This window comes from Mustela nivalis (assembly GCF_964662115.1).
Source record: "Mustela nivalis genome assembly, chromosome: 12".
In the NCBI taxonomy this organism is placed as follows: Eukaryota; Metazoa; Chordata; class Mammalia; order Carnivora; family Mustelidae; genus Mustela; species Mustela nivalis.
This window is the reverse complement of record NC_139031.1, coordinates 5,732,003-5,750,133: the sequence shown is the minus strand read 5'-3', so window position 1 is coordinate 5,750,133 and position 18,131 is coordinate 5,732,003. Positions and strand designations below refer to the sequence as shown.

At 59.0% G+C, this 18,131-nt stretch overlaps 1 protein-coding gene across 2 annotated transcripts; it reads left to right on the top strand.

The window, feature by feature from the left end:
• Nucleotides 1–1,842: 1,842 nt before the first annotated feature.
• On the top strand, nucleotides 1,843–17,929 carry ABCB8 (ATP binding cassette subfamily B member 8). Of its 2 annotated transcripts, XM_082693498.1 has the most exons (16): nucleotides 1,843–2,048; nucleotides 6,051–6,360; nucleotides 6,721–6,876; nucleotides 6,953–7,047; nucleotides 7,165–7,270; nucleotides 8,050–8,211; nucleotides 8,316–8,401; nucleotides 8,517–8,614; nucleotides 8,977–9,082; nucleotides 11,980–12,013; nucleotides 12,227–12,363; nucleotides 12,499–12,593; nucleotides 12,744–12,877; nucleotides 13,601–13,748; nucleotides 15,080–15,330; nucleotides 15,990–17,929. In XM_082693498.1, the coding sequence occupies exons 1-16, from the start codon at nucleotides 1,954–1,956 to the stop codon at nucleotides 16,113–16,115; spliced, it is 2,139 nt and encodes a 712-aa protein (XP_082549624.1). In that variant the 5' UTR covers nucleotides 1,843–1,953; the 3' UTR covers nucleotides 16,116–17,929. The 2 variants fall into 2 exon arrangements, with proteins under 2 accessions (XP_082549624.1, XP_082549625.1); XM_082693499.1 differs by lacking the exon at nucleotides 6,051–6,360 and having other exon boundaries at nucleotides 1,855–2,048.
• The last annotated feature ends 202 nt before the right edge of the window (nucleotides 17,930–18,131 follow it).

The following is an 18,131-nucleotide window of genomic DNA, read 5'->3' as shown; positions in this document are numbered from 1 at the left end:
TTTTTTTTCTTCATCCCATTTAACATCGAAAACCCTCACCCCCAGTCCTGATCCAGTTTTGGGGGGCCCCTGAGCAGCATCAGGGCTGAACCAGCAGAGGGCAGCTTGGGGGTGGGGGGAGGACAGGGTTTGGAAGGGTAATTTTAATACCCAGGCATGAGCTGGGTGAGTTGAGTTCCTGGTTGCCACTTCCACGAGGAGGAGGAGGCAGCTAGTTTGTTGGCATGTCCGACGCCATTCCTGAGGCCCTGAATCACCAGTTGTCCTACTGAACACCATTCCTGAGGTGCTGAGTCAGCCACCCAGGTGTCAGGGTCTCTGGGGCTCAGGCCTGAGGACTGTTGTAGGGGACAGTATCCATGAAATAGAGAGAGAAACAAAGTGTGTCAGGAGCGTTCACTGGAGGAATGTGGTGGCAATCATGGACTTGCCCACAAAATGGGAGTCCAGACATGCCTGTTTTTCTCCTGTGCTGCCTTCCAGGGATGGGGATTGTTATAGTAGCTCAGGGCTTGCATCATTTTATCCCTGAGCCGCAGGAGGCAGAGCTATGAAAACGAGATTCCCTCCTTCTGGAGGGGGCATCCTAGTGCCCAAGATGGAATCCCACATTGCAGAGGGACTAGGAAATTCCCATCTCTCCGAGACAGCTGCCAGGGTGAGTTTTGTAGGCTTTGCCTGATCTCTCCTCAACCTCACTCACCCCAATATTCCACCACACTCACATTAGGACCCCTCCCATACTCCCAGCCTAACTTCAAGCTAATCTGGCACCTTCTTCTGCCCAATTCCAGCCCAGACTCATCAATGGACAGCCTCCTTATCACACCCCAATTCAAGTGAATTTATTATAAAAAGGGCATTTTTCAGGGCACCTGGGTGGCTCAGTCATTGAGCATCTTCCTTTGGCTCAGGTCATGATCCCAGGGTCCTGGGATCAAGTCCCACATCGGGCTCCCTGCTCAGCAGGAAGCCTGCTTCTCCCTCTCCCACTCCCCCTGCTTGTGTTCCCTCTCTCCTTTATCTCTCTCTGTCAAATAAATAAACAAAATCTTTTTTAAAAGAGGGGGTGCTTTTCTCTGCCAGGCACTTGGAGGGGAAGGGGGTTATGGATAAATGAGGAGCCACTATCCAGAAAGAAATCACGGTCCATGAGGGCTGTAGCTATGCAAAAAAAATCACACACAAGAAATAAATTAATGCTCAACAGAGATCCAGAACTGTGCGGTGGGAGCCTTAGGCAAGTCACTTGACTGCGGTGAGGAAGGCATCTATAGGGGGGGAGGGGGGCGGTGCGGGGAGAAGGATCTGGGGTCGCGTCTCCATAAGCTATACAGGACTTCCACACTAGTGGTTCTCAATCATAATTAGGGGACGTGTATCAGAATCATCAGGGTAGTTTTTTCCCAAATACACGTGGCTGCCTCCCCGGGAACTCTGACCTGCCTGGGAGAAAGGGGCGGGTGACAAGGAGCGTGCAGATCTTTTGGAAAAAATTCCCCAGTTTTGTCCCTTCCTCCCCTAGGACCGGCACTCTACACTCCTTGGAGACCCCAGGATATCTGGAGTCCGCCGGCAGCACCCATAAACACCCGGAGGTCAGCGGCTGGGGCGTTACTATGGATACCCCACAGCGGAGGGACGCCCCGGTCATACACTTGTAAGGTGACCCCAGAGTTGACCCCGGCACTGGGCGGGAGGCAACGCCTCCACTGATCAGCCCCGCCCAGCCTGGGCGGGCAGGCGAGGCTGTCTCCAATCACAGTTCCGGAAGAAGGAGGTCCGAAAAGGCTTCCTCCAATCACAGTCTTCGGAGGGATTGACGCGTCTTTCCGCCAGTCGTCGCCGAGGCGCGAAGGGGTTGTCGGGATGGGGGCCGGAGCCAACATGGAGCCCTCAATGGGATGAGGGTGAAGCTGCCGTTGCCGGCTGCTGGTGTAGTCTCGTCCCATCATGTTGGTGCACTTATTTCGGGTCGGGATTCGGGGTGGCCCTGTCCCAGGCAGGCTGCTACCACCCCTCTGCTTCCAGACATTCTCGGCCGTCAGGTAAAAAGTGACAAAGCTCCTGGGAGCGCGGGCCGTTGACCGGCGGGCCGTCCGTGGGGCCCGCCGGGAGATGGAGTCCCGGACTCGCGCGAGGCCTGCCGGAAGTTGTAGGCCGGCCCGGGGGTGGAATGTCACTCCCCGGGGCTTGGCCTCAATTATTTATAGCGACGACCCAGGTGCCGGCCGGACACTCGGTGCGTCTGTATCCGTGTGTGGGCTGGACGGAGGGCACGCTCTAGGTCGGTGACCGCGCCAGGTCCGTCCTTCCCGCCAGAGGGCGCCATGCCGCACCTGTTGAGCCGTGGGGCCGCGCCGTTCCTGCCCCCTTCCTGTCCTGGTTCTTGGAATTGGTCTGGCAATTTGGACAAAAATTATGAGTGTCCAGAGACATCGAGTATTGGTGCTGCTCCCGAGACTCAATATGCGCTGAACATAAATGGTTCCTAAATCTGGATCCGTTCTGCAGAGATCAAGTCAATCTAGAAACGCGTACAGGTGTGTTCTTGTGTGTTCCCTCTACACGTGCTGGTTCAAAGAGAGACACACGCAGGGAGGAAACGAACGTGGACCTGAAACCACGGCTCCAGTGTAAATGCTTTATGAGAAAGGACTAATTCCTTTCGCATCCTCCAGTGAATAACCTGCAGGTCAGCTGGGCCGCCTGCTGGCAGGGGTGGGTGGATGTGAACTTGAGTCATTTGGAAAACCTATCTGATTGAAAGGGAGCAGGAGCCTGGCCAAGCTGGAGCTAGAAGCACTGTTGCTGGGAAGTAATCTGCCAGTTCTTGGCAGTGACCAAGCCCTGCTTAGAGTCTTAGTTTGGAGAAGATGAGAGAAGCTGGAAGGTAGCCATGGTGAATTATTAAAAAGTTTGAAAACAGTCCTTAGGAAAAAAGAGTTAGGGGTTGAAATCATTTAAACCAGAGAGAAACCCAGGGAAAGACGTCAAATAACATCCAAGTATTTGTGTGTTCACAAGTGCAGTGCCTTTCAAACGTGCAAGTCACAACAAGAGATCATAAAATGAATTTAGTAGGTCAGGACCATTTAGAAGTGAATGTAATAGGAGACGCCTATAGAGCATGTGACTTTTGATCTCAGGGTCGTAAGTTCAAGCCCTAGGCCAGGTGTGGAGCCTACCTTAAAAAAAAAAAAGTGGGTGGCTCAGTTGGTTAAGCGACTGCCTTCAGCTCAGGTCGTGATCCCGGAGTCCCGGGATCAGGTTCCCTGCTCAGCGGGGAGTCGGCTTCTTCCTCTGACCCTCTCCCCTCTCATGCTCTCTCTGTCTCACTGTCTCTCTCTCAAGCAAATAAAGTCTTCAAAAAAACTTTTTTAAAAAAGTGAATATAATAGGGGAGCCTGTGTGGCTCAGTGGGTTAAGCCTCTGCCTTCGGCTCAGGTCATGATCTCGGGGTCCTGAGATCGAGTCCCGCATTGGGCTCTCTGCTCAGCAGGGAGCCTGCTTCCTCCTCTCTCTCTCTGCCTGCCTCTCTGCCTACTTGTGATCTCTCTCTGTCAAATAAATAAATAAAATCTTAAAAAAAAAAAGTGAATGTAATAGAACACATGCGCAACAAATTAGGGGAAGTATTGTTTTGTGAAACATTTCAATTTTGTCTGACATGTTTATTGCCCTGGGTGGCAATGCACAACGTATATCTTATTGTTGGCCTCAGTAAGTCTGAAACTTTGCAAACAGTACCGTAGCAGGTCAGGTCAAATTTTTCTCTTCTGCCTTTCCAGTGAGGGCATGCACTCAACAAACAGAAGCATTTGCTGGACATCTGTTATGTGCAAGAGCTCTGCTAAGTGCTGGGAATGCAACGTGAATGGAGGAGAGGTTCCTGCCTCAAGGAATGTAAAGTCTAATGGGGCAATCGGAAGCAGGGTGAGCTTCCCTGTCTAACATTTAAGATAGACCTAAAGTACCCAGTGGAGAACAAGACATAAAAACTGGGCAGCTGGAATGGGATGGAAGGATGCATAACAAGCGGCGGTAAGAAGCCACCCAGGCCTCCCTGGAACAAGGGAAGGATGAGGGAGCGATGCAGTTAGCAGCGCCCGAAAATATGACAGACTATCAGAGTAAAGGGAAAACCTCATTCTATTTATTTTTTATTATTATTTTTAAAGATTTTATTTATTTATTTGACAGCAATCACAAGCAGGCAGAGAGTACAGGGTGAAGCAGGCTCCCCGCTGAGCAGAGAGCCTGAGGCGGGGCTCGACCCCAGGACCCTGTGATCATGACCTGAGCCAAAGGCAGAGGCTTAACCCACTGAGCCACCCAGGTGCCCCTCTATTCATTTTTTAAAAGCCCCTCCCATCAATAAGGTCATTTGAATCTTTTTTCCCCCAAAGGGAATTTTTTTTTTAAGATTTATTTGAGAGAGAAAGCATGCACGAATTAGGGGGAGGGCCAGAGGGAGAAGGAGAAAGAATCTTTAAGCAGAACCCCCACCAAGCATGGAGCCCAGCGCATGGGGCCCAGCACACGGGGCTCGGTCCCAGGACCTTGAGATCATAAGCTGAGCCGAAACCAAGAGTGTGCCACCCAGGCGCCCCAGCCTTATCTGAATCTTTGAGCGTCCCACCATATACCCTGGGCCAGGTAACTTCTGCTTCTTGTTAGAAGAAGATCCTGTCCCTCTCCAGCTTTCTCCTCTCTGCTATGATCTTTACGATGTAAGTTGGGTTATGTTATACCTCAGCCTAAACGCCCCCGACCCCACCATGGTCCCCATTGTCCTCTAAAGTCCGGGTGTTCTCAAGGGACTGGGAGGCCTGCGCCCCGCCCACGCCCCGCCACGCCCCGCCTCTTCTCCCTTGTACCTCAGGCTTCAGCTTCTCTGTTCCTGTCATTTTCCATCTTCCCTACCTGCATCTGTTCCAAACCCGCTTCCTGCTGCCGAGAGCTCCCCCCTACTCTCTACACACACACGCACACGCACACACACACACACACAGCTGCACTGCCTTCACTTGGCCAGCTCCTTCCTACTCACCCTGAGCCTCCGTAGGAGGGCCTTCCTGACTCCCTCAGACAGAAGGGCATGCTCTCTGCTCCCTGAGGGCCCTGTCGTGCCCCTTCCCACACTCAGCAAGCTTGTCCTCCACACTCACTAGCTGCTTGTCCCCCCCACTAAAACGTAACCCCCGTGAGGGTGATCACGGGGTCTGTCCCGTTTATCCCTGTTCCCAGTGCCTCGCAGCAGAGCGCTGGCATGCAGTAGGCGCTGAGCCCACATGGCCGTGGAGCCATATGGAAACCATGGGACAGAGAAGGTGATTTGGGCCCGAGGTGACAAGATCTGTCATTTGGATTATTTCATTTTTTCTCCTTCAGCTGATAGGGAATGTGTCGCCATTTCCCCCCATGCATTGTCCCATAAGCCCTCAAGGCCTGGGAGGAGCCAGGGTGAGGGCTGCGGTGAGCCGGGACCTGCAGAAAACATGGGGCAGGCCCAGGCCCTGCCACACATGGCCTTGGGCACTGCACACGTGGCCGAGTAGGACAAGCCTGGATTCTGGAATCGCACAGCAGGGGTCTCCTCTTGTCCCTGTTCTGCTGCTGGGGGACAAAGTATTCCAGCTCCCTCAGCCCCTGTGACATTTTCTTTTATCAAGTGAGGGGAAAGGCAGCTCCCTCCCGGGAATGGAGGATTAAACGCAGCAGGCCGTGGACGCAGGCCAGGGGGACCGCTCTGCCAGCCCGGCGCCAGGCACAGGGAAGACGCACTCCCGTCTTGCCTCTCCGAGCCGGGTTCCCCGGGGAAAAGGAGCGCCTGTAGACTAACTGCCATCCAACATGACATCCTGTGATCAGAAAAAGCATGGGTCGGAGATGGTCACTGGCCAGAGGGGCCCATGGAGGCTGAGCAGGCCCCACTGTGTCAGGGGAGATGACAGGCTACTGTCTCAGTCCCCCGCTGCCTGACCTAGATGCGCTTCTCTGAGGGACAGTCAGGGCCTTGACCCGTCCATGCTGTTCTCTCCCTGCAGGTCCTCTCATGGCCGCAGCTCCTACCTCCTCAGGGCCGCAGCCCAGCTGAGGTCCCGGCTCCGGGCCCACCTCCCTCGAGCACCTCCACCTCCCAGCCGAAGACCCTGTGCCTGGCGCTGGGTTGGGGGAGTCCTTCTGGGCCCTGTGGTGTTGAGTAAGTGCCCCCGCCTCGGCCTCGTGGCACTGTGTGAGGCAGAAGAGGCTCCTCCCACCCGCTCCAGACCTTATGCTGGGGAGGCCCGCTTTCACTGGAAACTCTTCTGGAAGTTTCTGCGCCCCCACCTGCTGGTCCTGGGGGCAGCCATCGTGGTGAGATGCCCCTGTCCTTTCCCCCACGTCTGGGACGGGGAAGGAGCCACTCAGGGGTTGGCAAGCTGTCTGGGCACAGCTTATCTGCCTCACCAAGTCTCCGACTAGACCCCAGGAAGCAGCAAGGGCTGGCTGGCCTTGGGGACCGGAAGCCGGGGGTACCGGGAGCTCCTCCGCAGAGCAGCTGGGTGTGCAGGGTACGGGGTCCCCCAGGGCCGGCAGCCTGGGCTCTAACTCAGCCATCTCAGAGAAGCACGGAAGCAGCCAAAGCATGAGCAGCTGCAGGGGAGGCGGCACCGAGGTCAGGACCAGGGATGGGGAAGAAGACGGCCCCTTCTAAAGTCTCCCCCACTCCCCAAGCTGGCACTGGGTGCGGCCCTCGTGAATGTGCAGATCCCCCTGCTTCTGGGCCAACTGGTGGAGATCGTGGCCAAGTACACGCGGGACCACGTGGGGAGCTTCCTGACCGAGTCCCGGCATCTCAGCATCCACCTGCTCATCCTCTATGGCGTTCAGGTACAGCACGGGAGAGGGCCTGGGGGCACCCAGAGGAGCCACCCAGGCGTCCTGAGTGCCCCGGCCTCTCTCCCAGGGGCTGTTGACCTTCGGGTACCTGGTGCTGCTGTCACGCATCGGCGAGCGCATGGCCGTGGACATGAGGAGGGCCCTCTTCAGCAACCTACTCCAGTACTGCCGCCTACGGGGTGTGGGTCGGGGTGGCTGAAGGCCTGGAGGTGGGGCGGCTCAGCCTGAACTCTGTCTCTCTCTTTCTTCTGACCTCCGGCACCCTTGACCTACCATCAGACAAGACATTGCTTTCTTTGATGCTTTAAAGACTGGGCAGCTGGTGAGCCGGTTGACAACTGACGTGCAGGAGTTTAAATCATCTTTCAAACTCGTCATCTCCCAGGTCAGTCCCCCAGGCCCCCCTGTGTGTACACACGCATGCACACACACACACACACGCACTCTGTCTAGGGCTGACACACCAGACCAGCCCCATCCTGCCTTGCTGTTGGGCCCTGAGCCTAGGCTCAGACCAAGTGAGACGCCTGCTGTCTGGTGAGGGTGTGGGTGAGGGAATGGGGAAGTTCACAGAAGGGAGGTGCCGTGGCATCGTCCAAGGTCAGGACAGGCTGTTTCTCTCCTGTTCTGAAATTCTACCTCCCCGGAAAACCTTCCCAAGGACTCAGACAAGAGCTTTCCTGGATCAGCTTGCCAAGAGCAAAATCACCCCGGCCCGCCTTACTCCCAGAGCGCCTGGCATCCTGACAAGTGTTAAGGGGAATGAGTGAAGGCTTCTTACCGTATCGCTGGTGTCCTGTCCTCGTCCACCCACACTGTCACTGTGCCTGCTGGGTCACGCCGGACACTGGCCCGTGGCGGTCCCGGATGACATCCCTACTCAATACTTTTCCTTCAGTTCCTCGAGCCAAAAAGCAAAGCCAACTGGGATTTGTCTGGGGGAAGGATGCGTGGTCCGTAGACATCCTCACCTCGCCCTTTCATGCCTGCTAGTAGGGAAGAAGTTCCATTTTATGACTGGGTGCACTGCCATTTGGCCTCCCAGGGCTCAGACCTATGGCCTTGGCCTTGTGACAGGGTAACGCCGGAGCCAGCAGACCCTTGTAAAGTCCCCCGTCGGGGTGCTGTTGCCAAATGGCCTTCCTGCCTTCCTCCTCTCCCCAGGGGCTGCGAAGCTGCACTCAGGTGGCCGGCTGCCTGGTGTCCCTCTCCATGCTGTCCCCCCGCCTCACGCTGCTGCTGATGGTGGCCACGCCCACCCTCATGGGAGTGGGCACCCTGATGGGCTCAGCTCTCCGAAAATTGTCTCGCCAGTGTCAGGAGCAGGTACCGGCATTTCCTGCCCATCCCCCTCACCTGCCCCATTTCTCTCTGCCCTGCCTTCCCTCCCGGGCTCCTACCTCGCTGTCTACTTCCTGGACTCCTTGCAGGTTGCCAGGGCAACAGGCGTAGCAGATGAGGCCCTGGGCAATGTTCGGACCGTGCGGGCTTTCGCCATGGAGCACCGGGAGGAGGAGTGAGTCCCAGACAGGGAAAGTCTTAAAGCAGGGAGGACTCCCCGAGTGCACCCCACCAGCCCTGCACCCCTACCTGGCTGCTTCCTGACAGCCCTGCTTGGCCTCTGTCCCCAGACGCTATGGCGCGGAGCTGGAGGAGTCCCGCTGTAAGGCAGAGGAGCTAGGCCAAGGCATTGCTTTGTTCCAGGGGCTCTCCAACATCGCCTTCAACTGTGAGTGAGCAAGGCCCCCCGCCCTCGACCCCAGGGTTTGGGAGCACCGGATCATGGCTGGGGATGAGCATGGAGCAGCACAGGACGGTCCCAGCAAGGCAGGCAAGGGGCAGCTCTCTATGTCCTCGGTGTCCTTCAGACGTCTGTCCAGTGCCAGCTGCCCAAGCCCCCCCACTCCGCCCACTCATGCACTCATTTCCAAATGAAGAAACAAAGGCAAGTCGCAATTGAAGTGATTCAGTGACATTTCAGTCAGTCGGAGGCACAGCAGGGACTAGACCTGGGCTTTGACACCTAGGCTGGGCTCTGTCCTGGGCTCCTCGTCACTTCCGTGCTAACCACCTGGCCCTCTCCCCGTGCAGGCATGGTCCTGGGGACCCTGTTTATCGGGGGCTCCCTTGTGGCTGGGCAGCAGCTGACAGGGGGAGACCTCATGTCCTTCCTGGTGGCCTCCCAGACGGTGCAGAGGTGAGTGTGAGGCTGTTCCCCTCCTGAAGGAGCCTGCTGGGTCACGGGACGGGGGTGGCAGCCTGCTCTGGGGACTGCTGCCCGGCCCCTGGCTGCCAGTTTCCTCAGGGGAACGAGCTGAGAGCCCCTGCCCACAGCGTCCTGCACCAGCCAGATGTCCGGGAATGCGGCTGTCCTTTTCGGCCACCTAAACAGCTCAGGAGTGCTCGTGATAGCTTTTTTAAAATGAGGAATTGTGGCAAAATGCACATAATGTAAAATGTACCCTCTCGACCCATCTTTAGCGTAGACGTAGGTAGTGTCCTGGGCTCCTACTACGCTGACGTCACGCCGTCAGCCACCAGCCCTCCTTCGTCCTGCAGACCTGAAGGGCTGGGCCCGTTAACCACTAGGCCCCCCGGCAGCCTCTAGCTCTGTGCTCTGCCCACTTCCACTTCGAGCGCCTCCCACAAGTGCAGTGGCACAGTGGTTGTCCTGTGACGGGCCTGTTTCACTCAGCATAGCGTCTCCCAGGTGCGTCCATGGCCCAGCCCAGGGCAGGATTTCCTTCGTCCTCAAGGCTGAGTAGGATCCCATGTGTGGATAGACTGTCTTCGCCTCGCTCTTTAAGAGCTCGCCTGCGGTCCTCCACCTGACCTTCTCAGGGACGGGTCGCTCACCCCCTCTCCCGCCCCGCCCATCCTGGAGCTCGGTGTGTTCATGGCTCTGAGGTCTGCCTGCCCCGAGCTCTCGGCTCCCTTCGCGCAAGAACCCCAAGGTCTCCCCTTCCCTTTCTCTTCTGAGCTAAACACGAGCGGTTCCTGCTGCCGTTTCTCATCCCTTCGTCTCCCGCACGCGCTGTGTATATATAAAAGTACGGGAAGCACAACCAGATGTTACGATAAATAATTGAAGAGTGAATATGCTGTAATAAATCACCAAAGGGTAGAGAGGGTAGAGACCGGCATTACCGTCAGCCACGGCAGGGAAATACAGTGTCGCCCCAACAGCCCTCTGTGCCTGCCCCTGTGGCACGTGACGCTCATGGCACGCGTGGCCGGGCTGTGCGTCGTGTCTCACCGCCCGCTGCCTCCAGCATCCCTCACCGTCAGCCTCCGCACCGTCCCAGGTAGGGGGAGCCCGTCCCAGGAGCCCCACCCTCGGCCTCACTTACGTCCGGTGCTCCCTAACGGGGCCCCGTTCAGACTTTCTCTGAAGTTCAGATCCCAAGCGGCCTCATCCCTCTTCCAGCCTGGGCACTAAGAGGCTCCTGACTGTTGTAGAGATGGGACATGGCCCTGACCCCAGGCTGAGCCCTGGCCTCTTGCCCGGGTCCCGAGGACCCCGATGAGCCCCACTGGTTCTATTCATACCGTCACCACATGGCCCTCCACGGGCGTGGGGGTGGGGGGCCTCCCTTTCCCAAGCCTGGCCCTCCTCCTCCAGACCCGCCTTCCCCTGGGCCCCCGCGTCCCCCCGTGGCCTGAGTTCAGACCTTTTCCTTCCCTCCGCACTGCGCCCGCCTCGCCTGTTAGCAGGGCTTCATCACAAACAGGAAAGCCTGGGGGTCTGTCCGCACTCCCTCTCTTGGGCTGCTAGAGGGAGCTGCTCCCACAGCCACAGGCCTTAGGCCCGTCCTTCTGGGGGCCTGTCACCACAGGGACACTCTTCAGCTTCCACTTTAGAGGAATTAGGTCTATTGTTATTAAGGAGGCTGGTGTTTCCTCCTGGGGTCCAGCAGGGGCTGGGAGGGGAGAGAGGCAGCCTCAACCAGGAGAGCCCGTTCTAGGTGTTCTTTTTGTGGCACTGGGTCTCTGGAGGAAATGGGGGGCATCCAGACGGACCCCAGTCAGGGTCAGGCTGCCTGGTCTGCATCCAGGCCTGGACCCTGCTAGGAACGGGCTGCCCACCCGCCAGGCCTCTTGGGAGAGCCAGGCCTTCTCGGAGAGCAAGACCATCACACACTGAGCCGTGGGCATCTGGTTTCTGGTTGCTGCCGGGCACCGCTGCCAGGCCCTAATGGCTTCCAGATCTCTCATGCAGTTTGTTTTCCCTTCTCATCTGCGGACAGCTCACTGTCCTGGCTCTTCCCTGCCTGATGCCTCTGGGCTCACGTTGGCGAATGCCGCTAGCCCTGCGGGCCTGCCGGAACCGCTGCCTTGCGGGCTCCTCCCCCTCCTCACCCCGGAGCTGGAAGAAGTGACTTTCCTCTTCACAAGAGTCGGTCTTTCCTCTTGGAGAAGGACCTGCGTGCACACTCACAGGCGCGCGCACTGTCGTGGGCTGACCGACCAGTCAGGGGCTGCTGACCGAGAAGCATGAGTCACCTTCCAGCGGCCGCCGGCCCCGCAGGCCAGAGGAGGCGACATCTGTCTACACAGACACGCTCGCCCTGTGCCCCACACCGGGCAAGCCCCCACTAAGGAGTCTCTGGAATTTTGTCTTGGGGTCTCCCCAGAGTTCCCCCGCACCCCACCCGTGGTCCAGTAGCTTCGGTTTTCTTTCTGGGAAAGGATTCCTGTCTGGTTTTCCACCGTAATTAGCCCTTGCTCCCCTGGGAGTCCTATGGCGCTAGATCCACCCTGCCCCGCGGCAACGGCACCATCCCTCGTGTTCCGGGGCCTGCCCTCCGAGCCCCAGTCCTGACGCCCGTGACAGCCGCCAGCCTCATCTGGCTGAGGAGGGAACAAGGCGAGAGTGTGGCTCCTAGGAGAAGCGACTTGCCGGCAAGCTGTCTCGTGGTGCCGGGTCCTGGGGCTGCCGCCGCCCCAGATTGCAGGAGCGTTCTCGGGGTTCGCCTTCAGGCTGCCTGTTCCCGCCTCCCCGCCAAGTGCAGCCGAGACCCACACCTCCCCTTGGGCGCTGCTCGTCTCTCGGGCTTCTGTTCCCTTTCGTCAGCCTTCCTCTCTTCCTCACAGGTCCATGGCCAACCTCTCCGTCCTGTTTGGCCAGGTGAGTGGCAGTCGGGGGACAGGTGTGGACATCAGACCTGGGCTGGAGTCCCGGCAGCAATGTCCCCCGTGTGCTGCAGAAGGCGGTGTCAGGCGGAGGGGCCACCCCAAGCCCCTACCCAGGCTGCGTGCGGGAGGCAGGGAGATGGTGCAGTGCTGCCGGCCCTTCCCTCACACCCCAGTCCTCCCTCACCGCAGACTGTACCCTCCCCAGGTGGTGCGGGGACTCAGCGCGGGGGCCCGAGTCTTCGAGTACATGACTCTGAGGCCGTGCATCCCGCTGTCTGGGGGCTGCCGCGTCCCCCAAGAGCACCTGCGCGGGGCCATCGCATTCCATGACGTCTGCTTCAGGTCAGCATCGGCGGTGGGGGCGGCGGTGTTCCCCCGGGGTCGAGCCCCCCTCGAGGTCCAGTGAGACTGGAGAGAAGACCAGGGTAGTATGGGGCCGGGAACCCGGGTCTGACTGAGGCTCTCTCTCCGCTCCAGCTACCCCTGCCGCCCCGGCTTCCAGGTGCTACAGGACTTCACACTCACCCTGCCCCCTGGCAAGATCGTGGCGCTTGTGGGCCAGTCCGGGGGAGGTGAGACGAACCCACCACCATCCCCCACTATGATCTGTAGGGGGGAGGAGGGACCCCTTCACCCTCCCCAGGGGTTCTCTTTCCTGGCACAATGTCCAGGAACCATGACGCTTCTGTAACCGCACCATCTCCCCGACCCCAATTCCCCAGGAAAGACCACCGTGGCTTCCCTGCTTGAGCGCTTCTATGACCCCACGGCGGGCGTAGTGACGCTGGATGGACGGGACCTGCGGACCCTCGATCCCTCCTGGCTCCGGGGCCACGTCATCGGCTTCATCAGCCAGGTGGGGAGAGGAGAGGCTCTCCTCCGCGCGGGCTCACCTAGGACATGTGTCTTGAACCTCTCAGACCCTCTCCCCTGTTCTGTTCGGCGGGGCGGGAGAAGGCTCTGGCCTTCTTCACTGGTCCCCCAGCGGTCAGGGGATCTCAGGCTTCCCCGGGCCAGCCCCCCGCAGCCCTGCCCTCGTCCCCAGGGCAGGACCTCCACTTCTCAACGAAACCCATCCAAGCAGGTGGGGTGGGAAGCTGTTTGAGGATTGCTGGGTTCTCTGATAAACCTGTGGTGTCCAGAGGTCGAGAAACCCCCACACCCCCAAGAGGCAAGGTCCCATGGCCCCACCTGAAGCCCTCAGCCCTACTCCTTTCCTTCTGTTTGAGGTGGTGCTGCCCAGCAAGGGTCCATCTTCTCCCTCTGAGTGGGTGCAGAAGGCACCCTTACCTCCTTCCCCTGCAGAAGAAAGCCAGAATGCAGACCCCCACCCCATCTCTCCCGAGAGGAGGGGCTTTGCCAGCCGCCTTCCATCCCACTCCTCAGGGACCCTGTGCCCTGCGGGGAGCTCAGCCCCTTCCCACACTCATAGATTTTCTTATTTGACTTGTAACTTTGAACTTGCTCTACTCGCCCTCCAAGAGGGCAGTTCCGGTGTAGCCAAAATCGCCCTTCCTGATGCACCCCTCTGAGGTTCAGGGCAAAGTCAGAATGTCCCGTGTGGATCCCCCACCTGCAGGAGCCAGTCCTGTTTGGAACGACCATCATGGAAAACATCCGCTTTGGGAAGCCGGGAGCCACGGACGAAGAGGTGTATGCGGCTGCCCAGGAGGCCAACGCCCACGAGTTCATCACCAGCTTCCCGGAGGGTTACAACACCGTCGTGGGTGAGTCCCAGGCCGGTTTCCTCCTCGGGTCTGCGGGGCCCACGGTGTGAGAATCCAGGGGCCAGGAGAGGCCTGGCATCCGGGAAGATGAGACCTGTGCAGGCGGCCATGGTTCTGTGATTCAACCACACACAGGCTGCAAAGACGGGGACGCCACAGGGAGTGCAGGGATGGGACAGCCAGGGACACAAGGGACCCGTGGCGTTGGGGCCCTTCAGAGCTTCCCAGGGGCCCCCACGTCCTAAGACCTGACCCAAAACACTGTGGTATTAACCGTCTCAAAATTCTTACGCTTCTGGCTCCCGTGTCATTCCTGTTCCTTTATTCCTTAATTTGAAAATGTTTCTGTCTAGTTACCCACAGGGATTGATGGGGCTGAACAGGTCTCCCTTATGACTTAACCTAGAAAAGGGTGTAGATGGTCCTGGAACATTGAAATATCACAGCCTCACACTAGAACATTCTCCATGTGGCTCGCAGCTTTGTGCGTTCATCTCAGAGGGTCTTTTTGCAACCTTTGGGGCCAGGTGTTTCATCTGGAGTCTTGGCCCTGTTACAGAATGTTCCAGCACACGTCAGGGTGTGGCACAGCTGGGGTTTTCAGCTTTTCTTGGAGCCGAGGGCTCAGTCTAGCTGAGCGTCATACCTGCAAAGTGGCACCCCCTTCGTGCCCTGTCTTTAGCCGTCATCCATGGGCAGTGGCTGATTCAGCCGTTTCAGATCCCACTGCTCAGATCCCACACCACCCCAGGGAAGGAGCTGTCCCCACACCTGTCTGGAGCGGCTCCTTCCGTGTACCTCCGACCCCAGCACACTCCCAGGCCCATCTGCAACTCCGGTCCGCCTCCCTGCTCTCTGACCGTGGTCACCGTGGCGCTTTCTCTAGCTCCGGGCAGTCACCTCTGCTGTTTCCTGTGGACATGGTAGACCCCAAGGGTGGTCTTCCCAGAATGCCCCTTGGCAGGCCGTCAGCCCACTCCAGGGCCCACATCCAGGTCCTGGATGTCCCCCAGCGGCGGAGACCCAGCAGGCCAGAATAGGGCAGGCCCGGCCCAGCTCAGAGACCCTGCGCTGGTGTGGGAGGGGCAGGCGGTGACTCTGGGGTGCACTGAGTCCCACGCGTGCGCGGCTCCTGCTCTCTGGTGTGAGTGCGCTCGTCCCCTGGCACAGGGTGCTGGGGTCAGGATGCTGAAGCGTCAGAGGCGGGATGAGTGTGCATAGTGCCAGGGAGAGGGTTGGTGTTGGTGGGGGGCAGAAGGGACGTTCCAGGTGGCCCCAGTGCCCCTTTGTGAAGATCGCTTCAGGCCCCCGCCCTGTCCCCTTCCACCCAGGTGAGCGGGGCGCAACCCTGTCTGGCGGCCAGAAGCAGCGCCTGGCCATCGCCCGCGCCCTCATCAAGCAGCCCGCAGTGCTGATCCTGGATGAGGCGACCAGCGCGCTGGACTCGGAGTCCGAGCGGGTGGTGCAGGAGGCCCTGGACCGCGCCAGCGCGGGCCGCACGGTGCTCGTCATCGCCCACCGGCTCAGCACCGTGCGCGGGGCCCACCACATTGTCGTCATGGCCCACGGCCGGGTCTGCGAGGTCAGTGGGGGGCCGGGCGGCGGCGCGGTGGGCTGGGGCAGCTTCCGCCATGGACAGAGTAGAACATGAGTTCAGCAGAGCCGTGGGAGGGGGTGGCCTGGCCCAGGGGCCTGGGGCCGTATTCTGGAAGCAGTACCGTGTGTGGATTCGGGAGTCCCTGCCCTGGTCTCTCAGGTCGCTCTTCCTCTGTCCCATGGGAATAGTCGAGCTACGACCTGGCTCCCAGGACCAAAGGGAAAGGACTCAGAGAAGTATAGAAGGGCCTAGGGGCTGAGGTCAGAAGAGGCAGCACCAGGGACCGTGAGCAGGGGCCGGCCAGGAGCAGCTCTCCAGAGCCTGGCTCTGCAGCGAGGCCGGGAGGCTACATGGGGCCTGGCCCCTAGCACCCAGCTGCTGGTTTAAGTTCAAGCTGGAGTGTCTGTTAGAGAGATAGAAGGATTCAGATGCCCTTCCAAAATCCGGCTAAATAGAGAGGAGGCACCAACAAATATAGAATTGCCAGTGGCGATCTGTAACCAACTGTGCTTTGGGTTCATAGTGTCCCCAGAAGGGACACTGGCTTAGGAGACAGTGAGCCCAATGGCCGATAAGAAGCCAACCCGCCTAGGGCTCTGAACTGGGCTGGGGTGATCACCTCCCCCTCCCCTTCCTCTCTCCAGGCGGGGACCCATGACCAGCTCCTGACAAAAGGCGGGCTGTATGCCGAGCTCATCCGGAGACAGGCCCTGGGTGCCCCAGCTCCTGACGCGACCGGAGGCCCCAGGCAAGGCAACCCCAAGTCCTGAGGTCTGGTCACTGCCGAGCATTGGTGCCCAGGGCCAAGGCTTAACTCCAGGAGCTGCCAGGGACCAAGCACCCAGGACGGCCAGTGTGCCGGGGTCCAGGCGGCTGCTCTCCCCTGCACACGATGAGACCTGGGCTTAGCGTTGAAGTGGGGGAGGTAGGGACTGCTTCCATCCACTCCCCGCTCCTGCTGCCAGGCTGCCTCCCTCCTGCGGGAGCCATAGGTCACAGAGGAGGAGGCAGAGTCCCCAGGCCCCCGGTCTGTTCCCTCCTTCTGCCCAGACCCTCTCGTCCCCTCTCAGAAAACCTGCCAAGTCTCCCCTCTACCCGATAGCCTAAAGGTGTCCAGGCCCAGCTGCGGGGAATCTTTCTAAATCAGGCTCAGGGAGTGGGAATGGGAATTCACACTAGGGTGGCCCACACCCATGCCAGGACCTCACCTTCCTGGACCCTGACTCCCCACTCTCCTCTGTCCCCACTGCCTCTCTGAGCCGTGGGAGAAGGAGCCCACCCCTTGGACCAGCCCCTCAAACCACAGTCCCCATTCTGAGAACAACTTCCCTTCCTTCCGACTCCATTAAGACGGTCCTTTTCCTAGATTTCATCCCCACCCCCACCCCCCACACCCCCATCCAACAGAACAGGTGGGTTGGGACACCGGCCCCTGGCCCTTGGGAAAGGGGTAGGAGGGCAGGGCATGGCATGGTCTGTTCCACGAGGAGCTGGAAGTTCACAGGCTGTCTTCCCATGGGCCCGGCTCCGTGCACCTGACTCTTCGCCCATGAGATTGCGGAAGCCCCTCTTCGTGAGGACACCCTGCTCTGAACAACACAAGAGCCGACATGTACCCCCAACTCCAGCCACACGGGTCATACAGTGCTAGGTCAAACTGCGAGGGACAAGTTACAGCTTACCCCCAGGCCGATGAAACACAAAATCGGGTGGATTTATCCTGTGGCTCTATCCAAGGACAACGCCATGTTTCCGTGGCGGCCTCGATATGCAGGACAAGCAGAGTCCGTCACGACTGGAGGCCATCAGGGGAGAATATTGGTGGCTCAGGTGTGCAGAGCTGGGGCCGACAGTCCCTGCAGCCTCTTCCGGGTGTGGTTTGGGACCAGATGCTACTCTGGGGACAAAGCATCTGAACATTTCAGCTAAACCCTGGTGTGTGCCCTGCTTCCTGACGATGAGAGGTCGCATGCCAGGGTGGCCCCAGCCCAGGCAGCGGAGCGTGGGCTCTGCGTGGCTTTGCCACCAAACACCTCCCTAGTAAGTGCAGCCCAGAGCCAGCCTCAGCCCCTGTAGCCAAGCCTGCACGGGCCTGCCTCACCCCTCCTCGAGGGAGAGGCAGCAGAGGCGAGCTCCTCCTGCTCCACCAGCTCCAGCCTCCGCCGTCGGAGAAAATTCCAGGTCTCTTCTGACCTCTTCAGAAGGCCTGTCCAAAGCCTGCACCCTCCCCCGCCCCCGCCCAGCTAAGGAAATAGTGCAATCTGTGGGAGGCCTCAGCCTTGCCCTCGCCTCCTGCCACTGTCCCCCGTGGGTCACATGCCTGCTGTACTTCATCCTGAGAGTTTAAGAGTCTAAATGGGGTCATATGCGGGGCGCCTGGGTGGCGCAGTTGATTGCGTGTCTGATTCTTGGCTTCGGCTCAAGTCGTATCTCAGGGTCCTGGGATCGAGCCCCACGTTGGGCTCCACGGTCAGCGCAGGCAGTGTCTGCTTGAGATTCTTCCTCTGCCTCTGCCCCCCCACTCATACGTGCGCGTGTGCATGACCTCTCTCTCTCTCAAATAAATCCTTTAAAAGATAATAAACAGGATAATCTGTGGTAAAATTCTTCAGACTCCCAATGCTACGGCCTCAGAAGCTGGTCACGTCTGTACAGTAAACTTAGCTACTTCCTCCTTCCAAGATCACGCGCTCATGAAGCATCTACGGCGTGTGCTGGCCTGCGACGGAGAACGGCCCTGCCCCCGCGGAGCTGCGGTCTTGTCGGGAGGACAGGTGACGGCAGCA

Bases quoted from the DNA above. Each gene is read 5' to 3' on its own strand.
- ABCB8 (XM_082693498.1), top strand. From the start codon at position 1,954: ATGTTGGTGCACTTATTTCGGGTCGGGATTCGGGGTGGCCCTGTCCCA. The intron at 6,877-6,952 runs GTACAGCACGGG...CCTCTCTCCCAG, and splicing joins TCATCCTCTATGGCGTTCAG to GGGCTGTTGACCTTCGGGTA. The intron at 12,594-12,743 runs GTGAGACGAACC...CCAATTCCCCAG, and splicing joins TGTGGGCCAGTCCGGGGGAG to GAAAGACCACCGTGGCTTCC.